Genomic DNA, 24,165 nt, shown 5'->3' with positions numbered 1-24,165 from the left:
TTCGTGACAAGATCTGCAGACAAAAAGTCACACACAAAATCTGCTTGACATTAAAAAATAGTACTAATTTTCAAATAGTGGTGTTCAGCAGGACCTATCAATAACAGGGAAAGCTAGCACAAACACGTTAGTTTCAAGTTTTATTTTTCATGTTGGTGAAACACATAGCCTCTTCTCAAGAAGCAGCATCTGTAGAGCAGTTACAAACACATTTTGTGCTCTAATACACCACAGATTTGGAAAAAGAACAAATAAAGCACGTTTCACACTGCACTTGGGCATACCGAGTCTTAAGTTACAGGTAATTTAGAAATCTTCTGATTTTACATATACATTCCATTGGCCATCGCTCAGCCTTCATGCACAATTTAATTTTATTTTTCTTACAGTCAACACCAGTTTTGGAAACTCTTGCTGTAAATGGTATCTTTTCCACTTTAAATCACTTAAATGATATTTACATAAGTGTGCAAATTGCTTTGAAAGATAGAAACAAACACTAACACATAATATACAGACAGCTTCTTCTATATTTAAACATTTAGTAAAAGGCAGTTAACATTCCTATCACACTTTCATTGCCTAAAATAGGAGAATAAGTTATATAAAATAGACCATCTTATTTTCAGACACTTCCATTTCTGCAGATTTGGTCTTTGCAGCAACATTGCAATCAAAGATTAACAGTCCACTCCTAAGATTCAGAGAAGCCCCTTTCAATTCAATGGCAGCTTAATATGTTCAGTACAAGTTACTTTTGTCCCAGATTTTCCACACTTGGCACAGGGAAAAGAGAAAAAAGCTGGGGGAGTGGGAAGACATCTATTTTATTTTTTGGCAATATGAAAAGTATGCTTTAAGAATTTAATGCATAAATTTCAATTTTTCTTTTAAGGGCCTTTTAGTGTTACAAGCACAGTTTAAATAAAGTCTGCAAGTTCTTTCACAGAAGCACACAAGGGTCCCAATTTTCCTTCTTATGCATGTCATCTCAGATACATACAATTGTTCACACACACGAAAAAGTAGACTCCTTGGGTCCATTCAACAAAACTGATTGCAGAATTGGAAGCAGCAGGAAAAGCTTGAAGAAAATTACTTAGTGTTCCCAGTGCTCCTACACGTGCAGGTTTTTTTCTACTTGTGATAAAAACTCCCCATAAAAAGTGCATGGTCACTTTCATGAACAAATCCAGAAGGCAAAATTTGAGTAAACTGGAGTGAGTTGCTCCAATGGTGAAAAAAGAAGAGTTACAGGGAAGTCCTCAAAACCATCTTTCATGTATACTTGTAATCAGAGAAAAGCAACTCAATTCCCAAAATTTCATTTAACTATTTTATAGAAGAGCAAAAACTTCTATGTACGCCATTAATAACAAAGGGAAATTACCTGTTAGACAGTAAAGAACCACAGGTGTAGTCTCAAATAGCTTTAAAATCCAAGCTGATTACTACATAATACAAAGAGACAAAACTGCTTTTTGAACACCCATTAAATTGAGTAACGTGACTTTTATAGCAGCCCTGCCTGCAAATCATGCTGTAGCTTGTGTGCCCATCACAACGCTATCGAGTACTATCCACCCCAAGGAAAGTGAATATTAACCCTCTAAAAGTTTACCTTCATCACAATTATGTCTGACACACTGATGTCAGACATCACATATATGTCAGACATATGCTTGATATTTTTGAAGACATACAATTCCTTAATATGGCAGAAACTGTACCAACACTTAACACTGTGCTTTTGGTCTATTGTTTATTGAACTTTGGGCATCACATTTCACACACAAATCCCTGCTGGATTCCAGGTGATCTCACCCTAGTGTACATCTTGATTAGGTTCTTCTGAAGAAACAGACCACAGGTACAACTTCTAGGGTTGTCAACTTTTAAGCATAAAATGGTCAAACAAATTTAAGACATTACAGAAGCTTGCAGAACACATGATGACTTGAAACCAAATAGAGAAGATGCATTCGAATTTGGTTACTTTGGATTCTGAGCTAGTTTGAAAAATGCCATTTGTAAGAAATAGCTGTTCTATGCTTTGAAAACATGAAAGAATGAAATGTCTTTGGAAACTAGCATATTGGTTAGTAAATAAACACCTAGAACTCTCATGAACTCAAACATATCACTGAAACATTCCACCTAAGTTTTTGTTAAACATTGTCTTCAGAGCTTTACATTCAATGCACATTATCTGCTACCTTCAGTTTCTTTTTCGGTTACGGCATGCTTCAGAAACACCACTAAGAAAGGTTGTCCACTCCTTCCATTCCCAAGGTGCACATTACAAACACTATGCACACATTTATTTCCAAAGACTTCAGGTCAATAAAGTTCTTAAGATGAAAGATGTGTGTGTACTTTTAAGTGTGCAAGATAGCTTCAAACTATTTGACTTAGTATTTTCCACACCCACACGGAAACTGCTTGCAAAGAATAAGGTATTAAAATAATATTCACCAGTGGAGTAAAAACATGTTGAAAATAAACTGAATGCTCCCCCTAGTGCTTACACTAGTGAAAAATCCTGCCTGGCACAATCTGCCTTAAATGGTGTTAAACAGGAGATAAATAGCCAGATAAATGATCATATATTTAACTCAGAAAACAATTACAAACATATTACTGGGACCAAAAAGCGTCAGCTGTTGAAATCCAGCATTTAAAATTTTGTACCACTCTCTCTACTCCAGTGCTTCTGGGGTTTTGGTTTCTTTTAAACTGTGCTTTTAGCAAAAATTTCTCTCCATTTTTTCCCGTCAACTGAAGGCAAGGCCCTGAGGAAGCTCCTACCAGGTGAGAAATGAAGTCCAAAGATGTTTCAAGATGCTTTTTCTCCTGTATTGTACCCAGAAGCTGCCAAGTTAATATTAGCACTCCCATATCACAATTGCAATGAAGCTCTGGTAAATCTGGTACCTTTGGATATGCTCAACATCACAAATAAGTCAGATATTTAAGACAACCTATGTCTGTAGCTAGCATAGTCCACCAGAATATTCATCCTCCTCCTCATCAGCATGAGAGCCCACTGCAGCTGGTCCTCTTGCTTTGTCTTGTGCAGCGTTTGGTGATTTCTTCTTGATTCCACCTCCTGGGACCACCAAGGTAAGACCAAGCTTGGCATACTGACAATAACAAGGCAAGTTTAATTTCCGTACTATCACAGAAGTAAAATCTTGTTGAATTACACTGCACAGAATTGACTGATGCTCACAATAAACAAGCAGGTAACATTCAGTACGGAAAACAGATTGATGCTGCTTTCAGAGTATATTTTTCCAGCTCAGAATAAGTCTAATATTGGTTCATTTTTTCTATCTCAAACACTCTGAGAATGGGATGCGAGATCTGTATTGATACTGCGCTTATTAGAGAATAACTTGGCCACATCCTACAGCTTCTGTGGTTCAAGCCTTACATAAAAAAAAATAATAATTTTTCAGTATGTAACTCTGCATACATTATCTAGTAATAGTTCATGTAAAAAGTCTTACAAGTGTTTTTCAGTAAGACTAGTACCTTAATTTTTACTATTCAACATAGTAACAAAGTAAAATTAGTCAATACTGTTACAAAGTTTGGCATGGATGGATATCTCCTTTACTTCACATCTTTCCTATACTTATACTTCCTACAACTTACAAATACAATTTACAGGAAAGGAAAAAAAAAAAAGGGGGGGACAGGACACACAACTACTTTCTTAAAATAAAGAAAATTTTAAAAAAATCTTTCACTAATTAGTACCTTGCTAAGGAATAAGTGCTGAAAAATACATTCAACAATGCCATCCTGTAGGCATCATATTCTGTAATGTTTATGCACGCATATCAGCTATATGGTATTTCTGAGATAAAGCATAAGCAGCAAACTATTCTGGCCCCTGAGGAACCAAGCAGAAAGGAACTGAATTTTGGTCAGCTCATCAAACAAACTCAGCAAATCCATAACAAACTGCTCTTTCACCTAAGCCTTCCCACCATCTGAAAGGAACAATGACATGGGACTTTACACTGGCAGGCAGCAAAGTAAAAGGACACAAAGTTCACAAGCACAGGGTAGGATGACATAAATACATGGACCCTGTTGCTCTTATTTTCCTCTACTAGAAAAATCTCTCAACCTGAACAAGCAAAAGGATTATAAAAACATCCACTTACATCATTGTCCATGTATTTGAAGAGTGGCAAATTACAGACTTCAGAAACTTGATCCTGATCTTGCTGGTCATACCCTTCTAAAAGTTGCTCTAGTGCTGCACAGTCTTCACTTCCATTAAATCCTGGTATACTGAAGGAAATTAAGAGTTCGTTTAGGGCATTTCAGCAATCTACTTGACACTCAGCTATTTTATCTTTAAAAGCTGCTGATTAATAGCAGAAGAGCAAGCAGCTTTTAAGAATCTGATGAACTGCTTATTCCACAAAACTGTCTATAACTACTCGGATTTCTCCAGGTACATGGATCATATCCATAGAATTCAACTTTCAGCAATATTAGTTTGCATGCTGAAAATAAGACCACAATCATAGTCAAGACAAAAAGAGAATATTAGAATTTTTCAATTTTTCCTGACTAGTCAATAAACTCTTCCTCCACTTTACATACAGAAAAATTCTGTAATAAGTTTCTATATAAAATACAAATTGAAGACTTGGAAAATATGAGCAAGACGTTTAAAGATTGATCTCGAAAAAAATCTTTCTAAAAATAAAGTAACAATTTAACTTACACATATGTTCAAGTCATTTCACTAAAAACACAGTTAAAGGAAAAATATGTTGTTTCAGTATTTTGTTACTGAAGTCCTAATGAAAGCTGAAATGCAGAGTTGCTGGGAAAGCCTGTGGAATCAGGGTTAAACACTAATCCAGATTTTGACACCAGAATTTTCTCCTGGATGTGTAAAGAATGCTTTCTTCATTTCAAGGTATTCAACTGAACTACTTTCTGCTTTCTAAATTATCTTTCAGTTCAATCAACTATTTTAAAAAAAAAAGTCACAAAAAGTAGAAATATTGCTTTTCTTCTTCCAATGTATGACAAGGGTAAGATCTCCTAGATCAACATAACCAGAAATGTAGTAATTCACATGCTGCAAAACATTTAACAAAAACTTTTAGATTAATATTTCCCTCAATCTAATCACCATATTTGATAGTTTAGTTGATTATACTGGGATGCTGCTATTGTGCATTTTGAGACTGCATTCCGTATTTCCACCCTCAAACTCCAATAAAATATGGTAATGACAAGATAGAATTTCGCTTTCTAAGGGCCTCCACAGATGACACGGCAAAAAGATTCTGAAAAAATTAAAATTCAGTTAGCAACATCCAGAAATACCCACTTTTAATCCTAAGCATTTGTTTATAATAGCTGATCCATCTCTGTTCCATTTGAAAAGATACAACCCAAAGGATATTAGCAGGGCAAGAATCCCAGCCATAACAGTATTCTGCTCAGCTTTTAACAAGGCAAAAAAATGGGAAGAACTTCTAATTTCCATCTCATTTCAGCTGTCACACATAACTACTTTGTCACTGTCTCCCACGGCATTCTCCTAGAGAAGCTGGCAGCTCGCGACTTAGACAGGTGCGCTCTTCGCTGGGTGAAAAACTGGCTGGACGGCCGGGCCCAGAGAGTTGTGGTCAACGGAGTGAAATCCAGTTGGCGGCCGGTCACGAGCGGTGTTCCCCAGGGCTCAGTTTTGGGGCCAGTCTTGTTCAGTGTCTTTATCAATGATTTGGATGAGAGGATTGAGTGCTCCCTCAGTAAGTCTGCAGATGACACCAGGTTGGGCAGGAGCGTGTCCAAAGAAGGGCAACGAAGCTGGTGAAGGGCCTGGAGCACAAGTCTTATGAGGAGCGGCTGAGGGAACTGGGACTGTTTAGTCTGGAGCAGAGGAGGCTCAGGGGAGATCTTATCGCTCTCTACAACTGCCTTGTAGCAAGGTGGGTGTTGGTCTCTTCTCCCAAGTAACTAGTGATGGGACAAGAGGAAATGGCCTCAAGTTGCGCCAAGGGAGGTTTAGGCTGGACATTAGGAAAAAATTTCTTTACTGAAAGAGTGGTTAAACATCAGAACAGGCTGCCCAGGGAAGTGCTTGAGTCACCATCCCCGGAGGTACTTAAAAGAGTCTAGATATGGCACTTAGGGACATGGTTGAGTGGGCATGATGGTGTTGGGTTGATGGTTGGACTCGATGATCTTAGAGGTCTTTTCCAACCTTAATGATTCTATGATTCTGCTTCTTTATGACTAACTTTTTATTTTAGGTTCATTAAGAAGAATCACCATGGTAATTAGAGCTAAATCTGTTAAGAGTGAAAAAAATTACTGATAGCCACCTACCAGGGAATGCTATTACTGTACTGTAAGCAAACAGAAATACAGGCTTAAAATTGCCTGCGTTAATGAAACATTCAGTTTAAAATTATAGGACATGAAGTAGACTTACCTATAGCTTTCCCTCACACATCTTTCTGCAGCAACATAATCATTTCTGTGAAGATGAACTAAGACTTGAGCAATAGTTTTCTAAACAAAAACAAAAAAATCCAACCTGATGATTCTTTAGAAATGAACAGTAAGATATGAGAAAAATACTGGACTGCTAATATTTAGCGTGAAAAAGGTCATTACAATCTGCAATGATTCTAAGACACTGACACAAGAGTCAAAACAACATAGTGAAAAAATAGTAAGCCATATCCTCAGCTGGTATGAAATAGATTATCTCCTATAACATTGTAATGAGCTGTCGCACTAAGCAACAGTTTTTGTGGTTTGTTATTTTTGATAACATTTTTATTTTTGATGTGTTTTTTGTTTTTGACAGCTCCTGTAGATAATAGCATCTTATCTTCAACATTACAGTAGTGAAAAAGTATCTTCAACAGTACAGTAGTACACAGTTAGAGGTTGGGGAAACATGCACTACCACAAATTCTCATCATTTAGCAAGAAACGTATGCGTGAATCAAGAGGTACATATTGTCAGTCAGATGTCAACTGTCTTTAAGTTACCCAGAAAAACTTGAAATGCACTATCAGAAATTGTCACTTAGCATTTACCTTATAGCACGTTGGGTAATTTTCGATTTCTTTATAAATACTTTTTTCCTTTTGAAGAGACAATGCAGCCTCATCTAATCTAAAAAACCAAAAAACAGTTAGGAGTATCAGTGCCAGGAATACAGCATAATGACCCTGAGTCTAATTATAAAGTGTTTAGCTAATACACTGGCAAGTCTACTGGAATAAAAAGCAACACAACTGAAAATCAGCAGTAGATCTTACTAACAGAGTAGATAGAGATATATAGTCAGCAATTCCTTTTGTATACATGCAGGTCAAGAACATCTTTGGTATTCATTCAGAGAAACCTCATTTTTCATAACACTGTACAAGATGAATGCCTTGTTACGTACCCTAACAGATTTCTGTATGTCATGAGGTAGGTCACCATAAGCTATCAGTAAGTCTGATATCCGTGAACTATCAATATTAAGTCATAGCAACTGGTTTTGAGTTTCAATATTCTTTTAATCATCATATTAAACTTCTAGAAATTAGCAATAGCATGTGAGCCATAAAGCAGCAGAGCAACCAAGTCCTTCAGATGTTCTGAAGCGACGTGGACTTGCTTTCACAGAAAGACTTTCAAATTACTTTGTAAATTTCCTTTTCTGACTACAATTCTGCAGTGAAATAGTGTGTCTTAAAAGAAACCTGACAATTTCTTAAAGGAACTACATGTTTCAGTGAAGCAAGTCTAAGCTGAATTGCAGGTCAAGTTTGCTGCTAGCAATTAACAATTAAAATGAATTCCCATTGAGACTCCAAGATACACTCTTCTTTAAGAAGTCCAGAATCAGACTGCTGGAAACAGATTTCTTTCCTCAGGTTAGTCACCTAATTCCCCTATTTTATATTCTACAGCTATAAAAGACTTTCAAGTACCTTCTATGTATTCGTGCTGGAAGAAAAGAAAAAAATTTCCTGAAGTAGTTTAAGAATTAATGAAAACTGGTGTACGTGCTTTCTAGCTATTCAACAAACACAAAGGAAACAAAGCCTTACAGCCCACATTCTCCCATCCCAGAACACAAAACAGGTGGTTCCTGGATGAATACGGCATATCCCACAGAAACTGAATTTTAGTTTGAAATGCGTCCCAAAGAAGAATTAAGTAACAGTATATAAACCTAACAACAATCACTATTGAAGATTCAATTACATTTAAAAAAAAGAAGCCATAAAGCTATACCTGCGTCCTCTGACTAGAAGTCTTGACGCCTTCCCTAGCATTTCTAACGCTTGCCGTAAACGTTCTTCATTCTAGAGAAGAACAAAAAGAATTCGTGCATTCGTATTTCATTTGCATAGAATTAAGATCACTAGACCTTAACCTAAGTATGTCACCTGTAACTTAGAACAACTGTTAATTATTATATCAGCAGTTCACACACTTAAGGGAAGTGAAGAGTACTGGTGCACCCAAGTCCCACAGCCAGCTCCCATGTGGATCTACAGAGCAAAGTAACATCAATGCAAACTTGCTAATCTGGAAACGTGTGACAACTGACGATACAGAAGTACACTAAAGGCAGGAGCAAAAAGGCAAATCATCTGCTCATGGGATGGGTAGAGCATCAAGCAAACTCTTCTCTTCTGTGCCTTCAAGGATTTCAAAGTATTTTAGGTGCAAGGACTCAACAGCAGCCATGTTCCCTATCCTCTGGGCTGCCTAACGAGGCAGAAAACTTGACGACATACAAAATTCAGATTCAAGTCCCAAACTGAGAAAAAGGCAAAGCAAACTGACTCCTAACTTTTATAATCTCCTTCTCTACAGCATAAGAAGCCTTCAGCTTCATTACTCAGCCACTGACGTGAAAGGAAGGAAAAATAATTTAGAACCTAATCTTAGACTTTTTCTTAACTTTATAGCTGACCCTAAACACCAATTCATTCATCTCCATATACTTTCTGGGACTGGAAAGTTCTTTGCTGGTGGGTAAAAAAAAAAAAAAACAACAACCCGAAAACCCCCCACTTACTTCAAACACTGATGCTGCTTGCTGATAGAGCTGCACAGCCTTCTCTGGGCTCACATTTTCTATTAACCTGTAATAAACATAAATGATTTCTCTTGAGATGAAATGAAAATATTTTTTACCTAAAAGCATCAAAAAGACAAGAAAGAAAACCAAAGACATACCCATGCCCTGCATGCGTTCTAGGCACCAATAGCACAGACTTACTTTCCAGCCCGTTCCAGGGCAATAGCTGCCGTATCTGGTGTCCCGTTCTCCAGGTACATCATACTGGCTTTCTCGATCAGCTGAACTGCTTCAGGGAGTCTCTGCATCTCCTGCAAAGTGACAGTCAGAGGGACACTACTGTCAGGAATTGTGCTTTGATTTGTTTCATCGTACATAAGCAAACTGTAATACCTTATTTACTAAGATTCTAATTTTTATTTACAAACTTGTAAAGCTAGTGAAAATTGACCATCAACTCCATAAAATTCACTTGTAAGCACCAAACTTCCATGTAAGGCACGAATTTGTGGTAGTTTAGAGCAGAAGCAGCCCCATTATTCCGTTACCCTCTGATATGAGGCCCTCACCTTTCCTTCTACAAAAGGAAAACAAATTTTTTTCCCAATTACAAATGTCACTTCCCTAACCTACTGAGGGTATTGGTGGGGAGTATAAGTCAATAGAAAAATAACACTTTAATATGCAATTCGCTTACATGTATTTGTAAAATGGTTCAGTGCACAATATTCTTCACCATAAAAAAGGAATTTTTAATAGAAAACTAGTAAATGAAAATACCTTTAGCATCATGCCAGCTTGTTCATAAGCTCTACAGAGAAAAAAATTACAATTTAGTTAGATATGGTGTATTTCAGCAAGCTGTAGTTATGCAGCAAAAGCTACCATGCATCAGCTATCTTAAAAGCATTAAATATTAACAGTGAAGCAATGTTTCAAGTGTTTTATTTAATAAGACAGTGCATGTGTAACATTATCTTCCAAAAATTCAGTACTTCAACCACACTCCCCACTAAAAATCTATTCTCATGATCTGACCCACAGGCAACGTTTGGATTATTTGTCATTATCGGTTTGCTTTGAAGTACTCTTTAAAAAAAAAATTTCTTTATAAGCTCAACAGTGTAGAATTTCAAAATTACAAAAAGTTGATCTAAGAAAAGATATTTGATATCAAAAGGTGCTGAAGAATGTCAAAATCACCATTTCTTCAGATGGCCATTGCAGGTTTTCAGACTCTCCTAGCCCATGCTTCAATTAAACTGATTTTGAAACAGCGAAATCACTTGAACCATACCATCTACTACAGCAAGATCAAAATGATAGTTCATGCTTGTACCATATGTTACAAAAAGTTGTTTCAAATTACTCAGTGCTTCCGTACTTACTTTGCAGCATGGAAGAGACTGGAAGTAACATTGTCAAAGTCAAGGACAAAAGCCACAAAAATGTAATACAGAAAAATAAATAGTGTACAAAATCTTATACAAGTACTAGTTTCAAAGCAAGGAATCCCATAAAGGCAAATTGAACCTACTACATTTGTAGGCAAGGTGTCAAGAAGAAATGCTTCTAAGGACAGAATAAATGCTACATGCCGTTATACTTTGGTATGTTAAGTTGTAAAAAGCACATTTCTTTAAAATATGTTGCTGTTTTCTAAATACTACTACAAACACTCTAATAACATCAGAGTTGCATTTAGTTTATACTATCCATTTGTAGGCATTTTAAAAAAAAAAAAAATTCTGAAGCAGTACCTAGACATCTCAGGCACCGGTCAGCACCTTTATCACTCCAGATGTTATTGGAAACAACACAGATTTTCTAACCAAAAGAGTTCTTTAGTTTTCCCACTCAGAGCACACAGGAATAGTCTTTTAAGAGAGAATTTTGTTAGACTGACAAAACGTGAAAATATACATCTTCTACTAACCCCCATTACCCCATTCTAAGTAGCAATTAGCCTCTTGGAAAACAGAATAACAATCAATGAAAAGATACGCTTTATTGTTTTCATGTGCCTCAGCTTCCCGTAAACAGGCTTCCCTTGCCTGGTCAAACTGCTTGGCATTCTTAAAAGCAACAGCTGCAAGAAATCAAATAAAGTTCTTATTTACAGCTTGCCATTTTCCTTTTTTCACCACTTCGGCTCAAGAATTTAGCCACCTAAAAATGCAAACAGACTCTTTAAATGAAGGGTTACAGTTTACCAAGCTCTTCCAAAAAATCCCATGACAGTCCTCCTTGCTTTATTAGTCAGTTACCATTAAAAACAGTTATTGTCAACAATACTTCCATACCATCACTGTACCACACATTGTGCAAAATGTGTTTAGCTGGGCTTTGGAATTCACTCGTTCTGTATTTTAACTACAGAACTGCAGGAATGCATATAGTTTTAATCGTTAGAGGTTATACAAGATCAGTATGGCAGGAATAGAAGTGAACCACCAACAAAGCATACCTATAACAACTTCCTCAACACAACTACTTCAGGGCACAAATATGTATTTCTATCCCCATTAGACTGATAGGATATGGAAGTCTATTTATAGGGATTTAAAATAAATTTCCATTTATAGATGCTCCAGTTGCTCTTCCAAGTTTGTTTTCTTTTATTCAGGCTTAAATGAATGAGTAGGAATGCCTAGAGTAAGAAGCCAAAAAAACACAATAAGTTGCTATTATCAAAAAGAAGAAAATTGTTTAAGAGCAAAAAGGAATCAACTAGTAGGAATTTTATATTCAGTGTGACACTTGCAATGGAAAAAAAGGAGGAAAGAGATCTTACTATGCCTAAAAAAACCTGGCAGCATCTACCTTACTGAGACAGTCTTTGTCAGGACATACTTCATAAGATGATGGAAAAGCGAAGTTTTAAAAACAGCTTGAACATTTGTTGTTTTGTAGGTAAAGTCATAGGATTTGGGGATGGACAAGTGAAAGAAGGAAAACTTTACTTTTATCACACGTAGTAATATACAAAGTAGAAGTTATAAGCTTAAAAAAAAATTGTTTTGACAACTGTTCCAGATTTTCAAGTACAATCTGAAATTTATTTTACAGTGCTACTAAGAGTAATTTTTTTGTTGTTTCATCTTACTTTGTCTTCAGAACAGTTTTACTTACACATCAATGTACTGAAAATATGTAAAATATTATCAGGGATTAAACTTAAAGAATACTCTGAAACAATAAAGTATATGACCACATTTACAGCCATACATACCTGCCTTCCCATATTCAGTAGCTGCACTGTCATAATCTGGTTTCCACTTTAAGAATCCAGTTTTCAGACTGAAATGCAAGAAGAAAGGCCTATTAATGATTAGTAAAGATTTTAAGTTTTACCTTCAAAGCACTTCAGATATATTTAAAATTTTAGACTACCTCTGAAAAGGAGCAATTACCTATATGCCAATACTATGGTCGCATCACAACTGTAAAAATAAATGCCAGCACTGTTAGGAATTGCATAAAGCACTGCAATGATCTCCCATAGTGACATGCCTCGCCCTAAATGCTTCTATTGTCCCAGGGAGTCTTCACAAGTCCGGCTCCTCAACAGTTAGAGCTCAACAGAATAAAAATAATTCCACTTACACCAATGATATCTCAAGATTTCTAATACCACAATACCTGACAATATTTTTTGTTACACATCATGAAGTTTCCAGTGTTCCTCTACAGTCATTTTTTGCTGCTGAGAATTTTCAGACTCTCCATTGCATACACAAATGAAAGAATTTATTTACTAACACAAAGCCTCATATGTCATTTATATGTCTACAATAGATCATGACACTAAATGGCGCCACAGACATATACACAGCGAAAAATACACATTGCAAAATGAGGTGAGTCATCAGGCAATGTTGACTTCCAAGATTATGACTTCCTCACTTCTGAAACAAATACAAAATTTGCCATAACTTTAGAGTCCACTTCCATATTTGTTGTGGGCAGATACTTCAGATGCGATACACGCCTAATTTGGAAAAACAGTTGTATATAGACTCTACATTGGTTTTGCTGTCTTACTTGGATGAAAGCCACAGTATGTAACTCTAAAGCAAGCCTTTATATTGTGTTATTTTTATCACAGGCAAAGTCTCAAATGCATCGAGCTGAAAGACACAATGCTTTGATCTGCAGACAATTTGAGATTTAGGTGGCTTTTATTTCAAATGCTTTCCAGGATAAGCTTAAAATGAATTCCACTGAAAGGCACTTTCGGTCAAGTAATTTGAACAAGATACTCTGGTAGAGACTTTTTTTATTCTGAGGAGGTCTTTCCTCTATCACAGTTTATACTTTTGATCCATGATTTCAGGATGGCCTGTCACTATTCTTACTAAAATTATAGCATCTTTGAATTAGTCAGCTCTATTACATCTATACTGTAGCCTGTGAAATTGAGACTTATAAGCAAAATGGCTACATCAAGTGTTAAAATATACATTGAAAGACTAATATATGTAGATGTTAAGCCCTCTAAGCTAAATGTCAGCACAGGTCTTTGAGGCCATCTAAAAAGAAACAATCACACATTTCTCATAGGCAGGAAACAAACAAGGTTAAGCTTGTCTCAGCAAGGTTAAGCTCTTTCATTCACCACAATCCCCATAACTCTCTTCTCCAGTTTGTCTTTCTCCCACTGACTTTAGCAGAAGAGCAGAAGTGACGCCCTCACTTTTCGGTTACGGCCACAGCAATAAAGGCTACACGGCCCTTAAGGAAACTGCCCAGGCTCCAGGCCTCTGCACCATACAGCCTCACCGACACGAGTTTTTAGTTTTAGGGCCGCTTTATTCTCCCAGTTCGGGGAAGAGGGGTGCCCTTTAGCACCCCACCCCCGGTAGGGAGGGACCCCTGAGGCAGAAGAGGGGCCAAGCAGCCATGTTCTCCCAGTCCCCCCGCGCCGGCCTCCCCCAGCCCCGCACCTCCCTCCCCTCCCCTCGAGGTCGCGCCGCCTGGCACATGCGATCCCCGCCCTCGGCCCCGCCGTGAGCCCACCACCTCCCCACAGGCTGCCCCCTCCCCACCACTCCGCGCAGGGCATCAAGGGAGCTGTAGTTCCCCCGAAGCCTCCGCTCCCCGCACGGGCGCCGGCGAGAACTACAACTCCCAAGAACCCACTCCCCCCCGTCGCGGCCCAGGGGTGAGGAGGGGGTGCCGAGCTGCCGCGCTAAACCGGCGGACAGCAGCCCCAGGGCTCGGACGCCGCGGGGGAGGGCGGCCGCGGCAGCAAGCAGCGCGCTCCGCGGAGCCCCGCTCAGGCAGGAGGCGATACGGCGCCTCCATGGGGCAGGAGAGCCGGGCGGGCCTGGCAGCCCGAGCGCTGAGCTGGCAGCCATCGCACCCGCTCGCCAGCTTCCCCCACCCTCCGACCGCCCTCCCCTCCGCTCACTATTTCTCCGCTTTAGCGATGTGCTCCAGCGCCTCGTTAATCTTCTGCGCCGCCATCTCGCCAGCGCGGCGGGCCTGCCCGTGGGCGCTCGCCGGCACTCCTCCGCCTCTCTGCGCTTCCGCTACGGAACGCCGCAGGGCTCACGGGGCGTCGAGGGGAAGGGCTCGGCCCTCCGCCTCCTCACCGCGCCTGCGCGGCGGCGGGGGCGGGGCCGGCTGTTGCCGCGTCAAGGCGGGGCTGGGTGGCGCAGCTCCTGGCAGGGCGGGCGGTGTGGGCGGATGGGCCGCAGCCCAGGCCTGTGATGGGGGAAGCTGTCTGGCTCCCTCCCCGGCAGCCCCGTGGGTGTATCACCTGGCAGGGGTTGTGCAGGTGAATGGTTGCCCACAGTGTTGGGCTGCGCCTCACTCTGGGGAGCCGGAAGGTGCTTCCCTTGCAGGAGCCCCTAGCCCTGTCCTGCCCTGTCCGTGGCCAACAGAAGCTTTTTAGAAAACAGGAATGAGGGCAGGCCTGCATTTCCCAGGGCTTTCAAATAGAGGCCAGTTTTTGGTAGAAATGCACAACTCATGAGCCAAAGGCTGAAAAGCACTGCTTGCCCTGCTCTGAAAGAAGCCTCCACAGGCCTTTTTGCTGAGGCATACTCCTCTGACTCGCTTGGTATTCGTAAAAACGGGGCTGTCTCCAGGCTGGCACAGAAATCTAAAGCAGAAGGCATGAGTGGCGGTTGAGCACGCCAGAGTTGGTAGCACAGGCTATGCAGTCATGCAAGATACCCAAATCACACACTCAGTAACTGAAATGAAAATGCTAAAGTCTGTGTTACTGCTCAGTCAAGTTTCCTTGACTCCTTATTTTTGTTAATCTGAAACATCCTTGAGTAACAGAAGATCAGTGATTGAGCGCAGAAAAGTGTTTATTCTCCAAACTTGAACATCATTATTGTCTTCCAGTAATCTGAATAAGAGAAGTATTTATCAACAGAGGAGAGAGAAAGCAAAGTGAGAAGCTGGTTAAACTTGCAAAACTCTTATCAGAGCATAGGAGTCATTGAAAGTCCATACTCTTTACAGGAATCAGAGCTTTGCAATTTTTTCTACCTTAAATGGTGAAAAGAAGCAATATTTATATAATTTGTTTTACTCTAGGTAGGCATCAAACTCACAGGTCTGAATTGCTCTCCCTTCCTTTTCCCACATTCCGTTGATGACATGGAAACTTAAATTTCTAACTTTGGTTCTTGCACTGCACTTGAGAAGCTATCATCTATTGCAGATGGTGGAAAATCCCCACTAAATCTTATAAACTATTATTCTGTATCCTAGAATGAAGTAGGAAAAAAGGTTGTAGAGAAGTTTTCTGCTTTCAAAAGCAGGTGAGTGATCATGGGAGCACTGGGAGAAAATAGCTAATCTTGCATAATAGATACGCAAGAAGGTTTCTGACAAGCGCTCACTAGTAGTAGGTAAAAAGTAGAGGAAGCTATGATGGGAGAGATTCCTGTGTCATCATGTCTGTCTTTTCTTTCCCTTGCTAGGGTAGCCAGGATACATTGGCCATGTAACTATGAGCTTGCTGCAGTGCCTTTCAAATAAACTTGTGTTAGCTGGAAAAATGAAATCTTAGAACTGTGGCATAAAAGGGCAGAATAATCTCAGAGCGTTCTTCTGAAGCACCCAGTTAATGACTTATTGTGTGTGTGTTTGTTTGTGCTAGTGCTCCTGGCCTGCTGTGTTCCCTGGGTTATAAATAGCTGTTCGCTTTCTAGTGAAACTACCCATGTGCACTGTCTGGTTACACTTTATAGTGGAATGACCAGATGAAAGATTTCCCAGACTAGTATTAAATGAAATAGGATATTCCTGGGTAGCTTTTATTTTGTGGACATGGAACCTCCAGAGATTTTACATCTGGGAAGGATCATATCACAGCATCTGGTGCTTGGCTGTGAATTAGAATTTGGTGTTGAAAAATGACCAGGTACAATGTGAAAAAATTTTATAGTGATAGCAGTTGGAGTGACAAACTTTTTAAAGTACAATCTTGCAGGTTTTGTTTACTAGGCAGATGTGAACTCTGCAAGTAGCTGTACCAGTAGAAGCCGTTGATCATTAGCCAGTCCTCAGCTGCCCATCACTACACCTTGCAGAGGGTTTCTGTCTCCTAAGTATTTCTTCATGTACACCATTGCAGCCAAAGGCATGAGGTTACCAAAAATGAGCTGCATAAGCTGATACAGCTCATTTTGTCTGAAATGGGTTAAAAAGCACCTCTGTGAGACTTCATGCGGCTAACCTCTGGCAAGAGGCTGAAGGCAGGCAGTTGCCACTGTTATGGCTGGGTCCACCCACCGCCCTGGCATAAGGACAGCCTGGGCTTCCTTCAGAGAGCTGTTGTTAGTTGTAAGAGACTATCAGTACAATCATAGCTAAATTTGTTTCCCAATTAACTCTAACTTTTCTTTGCTGTGAATATCTCATGTTCAGAAAGTCAGGACTGACTGCAGTGAGTTGTATTTTAAATCATCTGCTGAATCCTATCTGCTGCTCCGCTGGATCTGGAAGGTGAATTTAAGTTTTCCTAAATCTGGATTTCCCAGCTCTGTCTGATACCCTTCTTTGGCAGCAGGACATGGAAAGTTCTACCTTCTAATTTATTAGTGTCTGAGTTGGAGTTGTAACTACAATAACAACATCTACGCTACCACGTTGAGGAAATTACCTGTGAGGAAGGCAGAGGGATCTGCATATTCCTCCTCCCAGGCAGACTGCTACTAACAGTAATGGTCTAATGAACAATTGGCTCAGACACATTTTGGGCCCATTATATGCACAAAAATGTGTTCTATGATCACTCCATCCCAGTGCCAGCACCTCAGTGCTCCAGTACCTTTTCTTTTCCTGTCTTCAGCATTAAATCCATGTAATTCATTTGGCTGTGAGACATTACTAGTTCCTGTCTTAATGGATATGGCAGAAAGCAAACAAATAACTGTGAGGGCAGCAAAATTAATAAAGACTGGTTTTCTATAGATTTGTGTCTCCCTGCTGATTGTCTTTAATTAAATAGCAGAAGACTAGAGTGTGAGCATGCCTTTTGTTAGATGTCAGAGAATAAAGAGAGAAACATTATAAATATCCCAACTGTGGGAAGGAGGTAATGTCTAATTGGCTTTCCAGATTCATTGGACATGAGAGAGGAGGAGGATATTCTGGTGTCTGGTAAGGTGTTCCAATGTGAAACATCCGTAATGCCTTCCCCACTATTTATTGAATGCATATAATTTACATGTTCCTTTTCCAGGTTAAGTAAGGTACCCTGTCCACCTAGGTAAGGCCGGTTGATTTTGTCAGTAGGTAAGATGATGCGTCATGATTACCAAGTCCCTTTTAGTCCCTACCTACTATCCCTCCTGCCTCCCTTGCTTCCAACAAGAGTCCATTTCCCTAGGTCATGACAACCGGCAAATGTGATTTATTTACAGTCAAATTAATGTTATACAATAGTTCACATATGACTCACAAAGATATGTACAACATCTACAGATGTGAATAATAAAGCTCTTCTGGAGAAGAGTTGAGCCACGTTTTCCTGTTGGGTTTTCGAGAGCCCAAAGTCGGACAAAAGCCTGTAATTGCCACCATACCGCTTCCCACATGCTCCAATGGGGAATCTGATGAACTCGATATTGTTGGCATTTGTCACCTCCTGGACTTGCTCCTTGATAATTCTTCACCTTCTCAGCCACTGCATCAGCAAATTATGATAATTTGTTTTCGTATCTGATGGTTATATCCACCACCCTTAACAAATATTAGTCAGGCTCATAGAACCTTGTTTTGGTGATCTCGTAGGAGAGGCTCGTGAAACACTAGCCAACCCTTCTTTTGAGCTTCTTCAACCAGTAGATCACACAGTTGGCTATGTCTTTTGATCCTAGCTTCCTGAACTGGTGGGCAATATCCAATAATATGTGTGCAAGTCTCACTCTCAACTTGACAGTGCTGGCAGATCTTGAGTTTCCTGTCTACCCCAGTTCCCTCATAGCTCTTAATTTTAAGGCGGTAATGGGCTTCCTGTCGGGAACGCCCCTATAACATTCAATCCAGTTGTTACTAATTTTGTCTTTTTCAAAGTTGGCAATTCCACGGCCATGACATGGCAACCTGGTCCAATTCAAAAAGTCTTCCTTCCGCCAGTTACTAGGTCTTGGAAAGATGACCTTTGGAGTAGAAATTTCCCATTCTGAGACTGGGGCCTCACTGCAAACCACTTCTGGAACCGCCATGGCTGCTTTTGCATCCCAAATTGATGGAGTTTTCTCTTCCCTTTCTCCCGCGGCAGTCCACAACTTTCTAAATTCATTCTCGATTATCTTCTTGATGCTATTGATTTTTTAGTGTCATCAGAAGGGTGGACAGTTTGGTGAAGCTGATAGGCCTGCATGCTTGGGATTAAGCCCACGAGTCTGATAATAGAGAGGCTGCCATAGACAGGTGTCTGATAATAGACAGGTGTCTGATAATAGACAGGTGCTGGAATAAAGAATGATGTCACAAGTACGAGCAGGTAGATGTAACCGTTCCCTGACAACAGATTGAATGGCCAAATCAAGGGCTTGGAGGTACGTAGCCTTCACATTAGTGTGGTCAGCTAGATAAAACAGTTGAGGGATAGTAAATCCTTTCAAGATGTCTTCCTTCTGCAAAGGCTTCAATAAAGCCTGCCCAATCCGCCTCAGCCACTCGCTTTTTCTGACGGTTCAGGTTTTGATAATCCAAACCATGGGTCTATATATATAGGCCCAGATATTTCTCAGAGCTGCTTGGGTCAATCATATGGAACAGTATGCCATTGATTGTCCCAGCAGGACAGTCATTGATTGCATAAGAATCTTGCATTGCTGTGATGTAGAAGCCATGGCACTTCAGCCTCTGAGGCCAGGGCCCCTGAAGTCAGTTCACACAAGAGTTTGAAAATGTTGATGTTCTTCTGCATTCCATCCCAAGAATCACTCAAAGGGTAATGTTGTTACCTTTTCAAGTTTGCTGGAATGCATTGCCTTGCTCCTCCAGCTTGCACAGTAGAGGGTAACTGATAGATTGAATAAAATTGGAGACATTGCATCACCTTGCTTCACCCCAATCCGGATCCTGATTGGGGTCCAGCTGTTCATTCTTGAGATCTATCTGGGTATTAGTATTATGATAAAGAATTTTAATGAGGGCAATAATATGATCATCAATGCCCTTCTGTTTTAGAGCCATAATAATATGAGAGTGGTTTATGTTGTCAAAGGCTTTAGCCAAATCAGTGAAGGCTACTCTGACAGGCTGGTGTTCCCTCTTAGCATATTGAATAAGTAGCTGTAGTAGTTTTAAATTTTTGGAACAACTAGGTCATCTTATAAAACCCCTCTGCCACAAATTAATAGGATTGGTCAGCCAGGCTGTTTAGATCCTTGAAAACAGCCTCAAAATGGTTGACCCAGTCACGATAGGTGGCTAATCGTTGATGTTTCTCTGTCATTCAGGCAACACAGATTTTGATATTTACACTCTCGGGCATTCTTTTACCATGTCTGGTATGACACTGGACACCAGCCATAGATTAAAAAGTTCCATTAGTTGGGCATGCTGGGGATCTATCTTAATTAGGTCCCTCAGACTCAAATGGTCTGGGCCCAGTGCTGAGTTTTTACTAATTTCTCTGATGTTCTTAAGAGATCTCTTTTGTGGTAATCATGGCTTCGAATGCCAAATTGTCTGTGGAGCCAATAGTCTTGAAAGTTCTCAGGCCTTTGAATGTGCCTGGCAACCCCCACCTCGACTTGAACACAGTGTGTACCTCATCTATTGGGAGACTGTAGCTCGGGGATTCCATGTCGTCTAGAATAATATTGACTCTACCTAGTTGGAACAGCCACTGGAAGTGTAAGAATTTGTGGAATCATAGAATTTCTCAAGTTGGAAGGGACCCATAAGGATCATCAAGTCCAACTCCCTGCTCCTGGCAGGGCTACCTAAAACTAACGCATATGATTAAAAGCATCATCCAGATGCTCCTTGAACTCTGACCACTTCCCTGGGGAGCCTGTTCCAGAGACCAACTACCGTCTCAGTGAAGAACCTTTACCTAAGTCCAATCAGAACTTCCCCTGGTGCAGTTTCATATCATTTCCTCATGTCCTATTGCTGGTCACCAGAAAGGGAAGATCAGCACCTCCCCCTCCTCCTCCACTTCCCTTGAGGAATTGTCCCCGTGGTACTGCTCTCTTCATCTACCTTTTGTGTGGACCCAAAGGGCATGCTTCCTGGTGCTTTCACATTAGACTGGCTTTTGCTGTAGTAGATTTAGCAAACAGACATGAGTAGCAGTTTTCGGAGGTATCAGCAATCAGTAATTGTGGATCTTCCTCCCCCTTGATCACCTTCGTATGAATCACTTAGAAGAATGGGAAGTTCATCAGATGTCAGCCACTCCAAGATAACCATTCTGTAATGGGATTTCAACCCACCTTCTCCATGCGCCCCAACATCATCTTGATGTTCCCCTTCTTCCCATAGATGTTTCTTCCAATCCAGACCTTTTTTTCACTGGACTCTTAAGAAGTTCTCTCTGCTTGTCACTTATCTGTTTGGCCATTTTAGACAGCAGGTGCTCTGCTATCAGCTTATTGATATTTTTATGCCCCTCATGCTGCTTTTGAAGCTTTCAGAGTAAGTTAACCTCCTCTTGTGTCCAGCATTGCAGTCTCCTTGCCATACCTTTTTTTGGGCAGAGGACTAAGATCCGTTCCACATTCCTAGTAATTGGGTGGACCAGGCGCTTATGTCAAGTTAAGCCAATTTTAGTTTCAAACACATGATTGCGTTCTCCATAGCTCCAGCCCTCCATTAGGGCAGATTCCACAGCCCCCTTGCACTTTGGGAAGTGGCAGGCAGTACTATGACGTTTCACATTTGTTCACTGAAACAGGATCTTTTTCCTTCCATGAGCTCTCTTTCGATTATCAATTAGTCCCGACATTTTTCCTAGCATCTGGTTCCCGCAACAAGGACATGATGGACTTTTATCTGGGACCAGAGTGCTATTGGTTGGAAGATCTCCTCTGGTAGCCAGGATGGGCATTGATGGGACTGGTGGAAGTTGGGCCACAGTCATGGAGGGCAGGGGTTCCTCACTCTCCTCACTTTCCATTTCAATTGCATGTGGGCTGATGTTAGTGCCCCAAAGAATCGGAGAGGCGGTCACCTCATGCACCTCTGGTAACCTGACCAGATAGTCACTCCTGGTGGAAGGATGACACCATTCCAAATGACGAAAGTCCAGGTTTATGAACTCCAGCCCAAAAAGATCCATTTCCTCTTCCACCAGTCTTTTGTGATCCCTGATGTTCCGAAGGACCATGTCATCTCGCAAGTCCAATGGACTTGTTTGTGTGGCTCCAAACAACCTGTATCAGCCAGACCATAACATCGTACACAATGTGACGGCAAACATGAGCCAGACAGCTCACCTTCAAACAGCTGCCTGACTTTGCCCAATTACACCTGTGGGCATAGGCTCTGGACAACGATCTGTAGGATCTGTTGCCAAAATTTGGTTTCACCTAAAGAAAAACTATCGAGTGATCAGTGAAGCCAGTCAATAGGGAGGAAGCAACTGTAACTCCAAATACTGGGGCTGAAGCTATCTTGGGTTACCCTGAAGGACATCCAGCAGGACCATGAGGAGTTGTAGCCTCTAGTGCAGAGCCCAGCTAGTAACTGTGGTCCGGTCTTAAGAGAGTCATGGTTACTTCTGCAACAAGTGTAGAGACTACTCTACAGTCTTCCCTCAGTGGCACTGTGAATGAGTTGTCTCCTCTTTGTATTCTATCTTTGTATGTCTTATCTTTGTATTTCATGAACCCTGCTTAAAGTTTACATTTTTTAGTCACTTACTTCTAGTGCTGTCAAATTTCGTTGTATTTGACTAATGGCTTCCAAAGTTAAAGTGGGATATTAACCAATACATGGAGTACGATTGTATCCGTTTGTTTTCTTGGGAAACAAGGTTTTCATTTCCACAAACGCCAATGCAAATATATGGAAAACATGTTCCTGAGTGCCTCTGATATGCTCCACCCTTGTTGTTCCCACCTGTGATTCTCAGCATGGAGTCACTGGTGATACATTGTCTTTCATGTTTATTTCTTGCTGCCTTTTCCTGTGCATGTAGCCATGTTGTGACCTGAATTGGAGAACTGATCTGGCTTTAGTGAAAAAAAAGGAGATAAAGAGCCCTGCTGCAAAATAATATCTTTTTACTGAAGGCCTTGTCCCACAAAGCCAATTTGGTCAACATCTTTAAGGGGTATGGAGACACTCTTACCTACTTTTATGACATAGTTTGGCATATATTTCTTTTGCTGTCAGTACTAGCTTCATTATCTCCCAGTTCTCGTTGTGCAAGAGTGTTCACACCCATCCCTGCTACCCTGTATTGTTCCAGCACGAATGTTTGTGTGGTCTCTCAGTGAACAAATTCTTACTTCTAGGCTTTTCTTAGCTGGCTCTGTTCCCTCAGGCAATTTACCAAGCAGTCACACCTGCACAAAGAACAGGTCAGGAATATATGGTGGGGACACGAATTGCTTAAGCCAGTTTAAGTATCACATGCTAAATGTGTAATCATAGCTTTACTTTAGCTTCTGTTTCTGTTGATGAAGTAACTTCTTCAAGATAGAGCACATACATCATTTAAAGATATGACACCTTTTCAGCTCCAGCTTTCCAACTCCAGAACCTCTGGAAACCTCTCCCCTTTTTCTTCGTTCTCCCTTCTTTCTGGCTTGTTCTCCACAGGAGGCTCTCACATCAGACTGTCATGGTAGAAAGCCAGTTATTCCTCTCACAGGATCCATCCAGTGTTAATGGCTCTTGATGGCTCTTTCATTGCTTTGCAGCACTTTATCCACAAGATGCTCAGTGTCTCATGGAAGTAACGTGGAAAATGAAGTTTGGCATGTAGCATTGTTCCCCAAATCAAGAGGCATTCATAACTCAACATGAGTATGTATTCTTCAGTCTGTCACTGAAATAATGTTTGACATAGATCCCAGAACAGAGGCAGGAAAACGTAACAGTTTTCATCGGTTTTGAAAGCATAATTAGATTTTTCCACTTTTCTACAGGATTGCCAAATTGCATAATGAATGGTTCTTCCAGATGCCAGCTTCTACTATATATCCATGAACAGGGAAGTGAGGAAAAGAAGATCAGGGGTTTCCTCTCCAATGGCCTGATCACTAATATCCAATAAAGTCAATAAGTCTGTCTAAGCTTTTGGTCACTTCTATTGACTGCATAGTTTTGCACTCCTGAAGCAAGATTTGCAGAGGAGTGATAACATATTCCTGTTTTTTGGCTTAACATTTGTCAACGTTATTTTCCTTAGTCTGCTTCAAAAGAGCATGTGTAGCTCTTCTGGCATCCTAGCTGATTGCTTTTGAACCAGGAATGCAATCCTGGACAGAAGCTGCTGTGCAGTGCTCTCCTCTTTTGAACTGTGAATGAGACACATTAGTATTTTAATGCTGGCAGAGGCACAGCTAGTGATCTCCTTAGTTAAGTTCATTTTCATAGCATGCACAGTTGCTTGGTTTTGTTCCACATGGTAGCATGGAGT

General features: G+C 40.5%; 1 protein-coding gene across 1 annotated transcript; it reads right to left on the bottom strand.

Annotated features, from left to right (window-relative positions):
* Positions 1-127: 127 nt before the first annotated feature.
* Positions 128-14,686, bottom strand: NAPG (NSF attachment protein gamma). The gene is made up of 12 exons (XM_075142102.1): positions 14,500-14,686; positions 12,319-12,386; positions 11,091-11,175; positions 10,475-10,492; positions 9,867-9,897; positions 9,288-9,397; positions 9,084-9,150; positions 8,291-8,361; positions 7,096-7,174; positions 6,479-6,558; positions 4,179-4,308; positions 128-3,143 (listed from the first exon to the last, which is right to left on the bottom strand). Exons 1-12 carry the CDS (start codon positions 14,553-14,555, stop codon positions 2,994-2,996), a joined length of 945 nt encoding a protein of 314 aa, XP_074998203.1. The 5' UTR covers positions 14,556-14,686; the 3' UTR covers positions 128-2,993.
* Positions 14,687-24,165: the final 9,479 nt, after the last annotated feature.

The sequence above is a fragment of the Calonectris borealis genome, chromosome 2, assembly GCF_964195595.1.
Source record: "Calonectris borealis chromosome 2, bCalBor7.hap1.2, whole genome shotgun sequence".
NCBI classification, from domain to species: domain Eukaryota; kingdom Metazoa; phylum Chordata; class Aves; order Procellariiformes; family Procellariidae; genus Calonectris; species Calonectris borealis.
The sequence above is the reverse complement of the archived record's forward strand: the minus strand, read 5'-3'. Positions and strand labels throughout refer to the sequence as shown.

Bases quoted from the DNA above. Each gene is read 5' to 3' on its own strand.
- NAPG (XM_075142102.1), bottom strand. From the start codon at position 14,555: ATGGCGGCGCAGAAGATTAACGAGGCGCTGGAGCACATCGCTAAAGCG. The intron at 12,387-14,499 runs GTGAGCGGAGGG...CTTGCATTTCAG, and splicing joins ATCGCTAAAGCGGAGAAATA to TCTGAAAACTGGATTCTTAA. The intron at 8,362-9,083 runs GTAAGTGGGGGG...GTTCTTCTCTAG, and splicing joins AAGCAGCATCAGTGTTTGAA to AATGAAGAACGTTTACGGCA.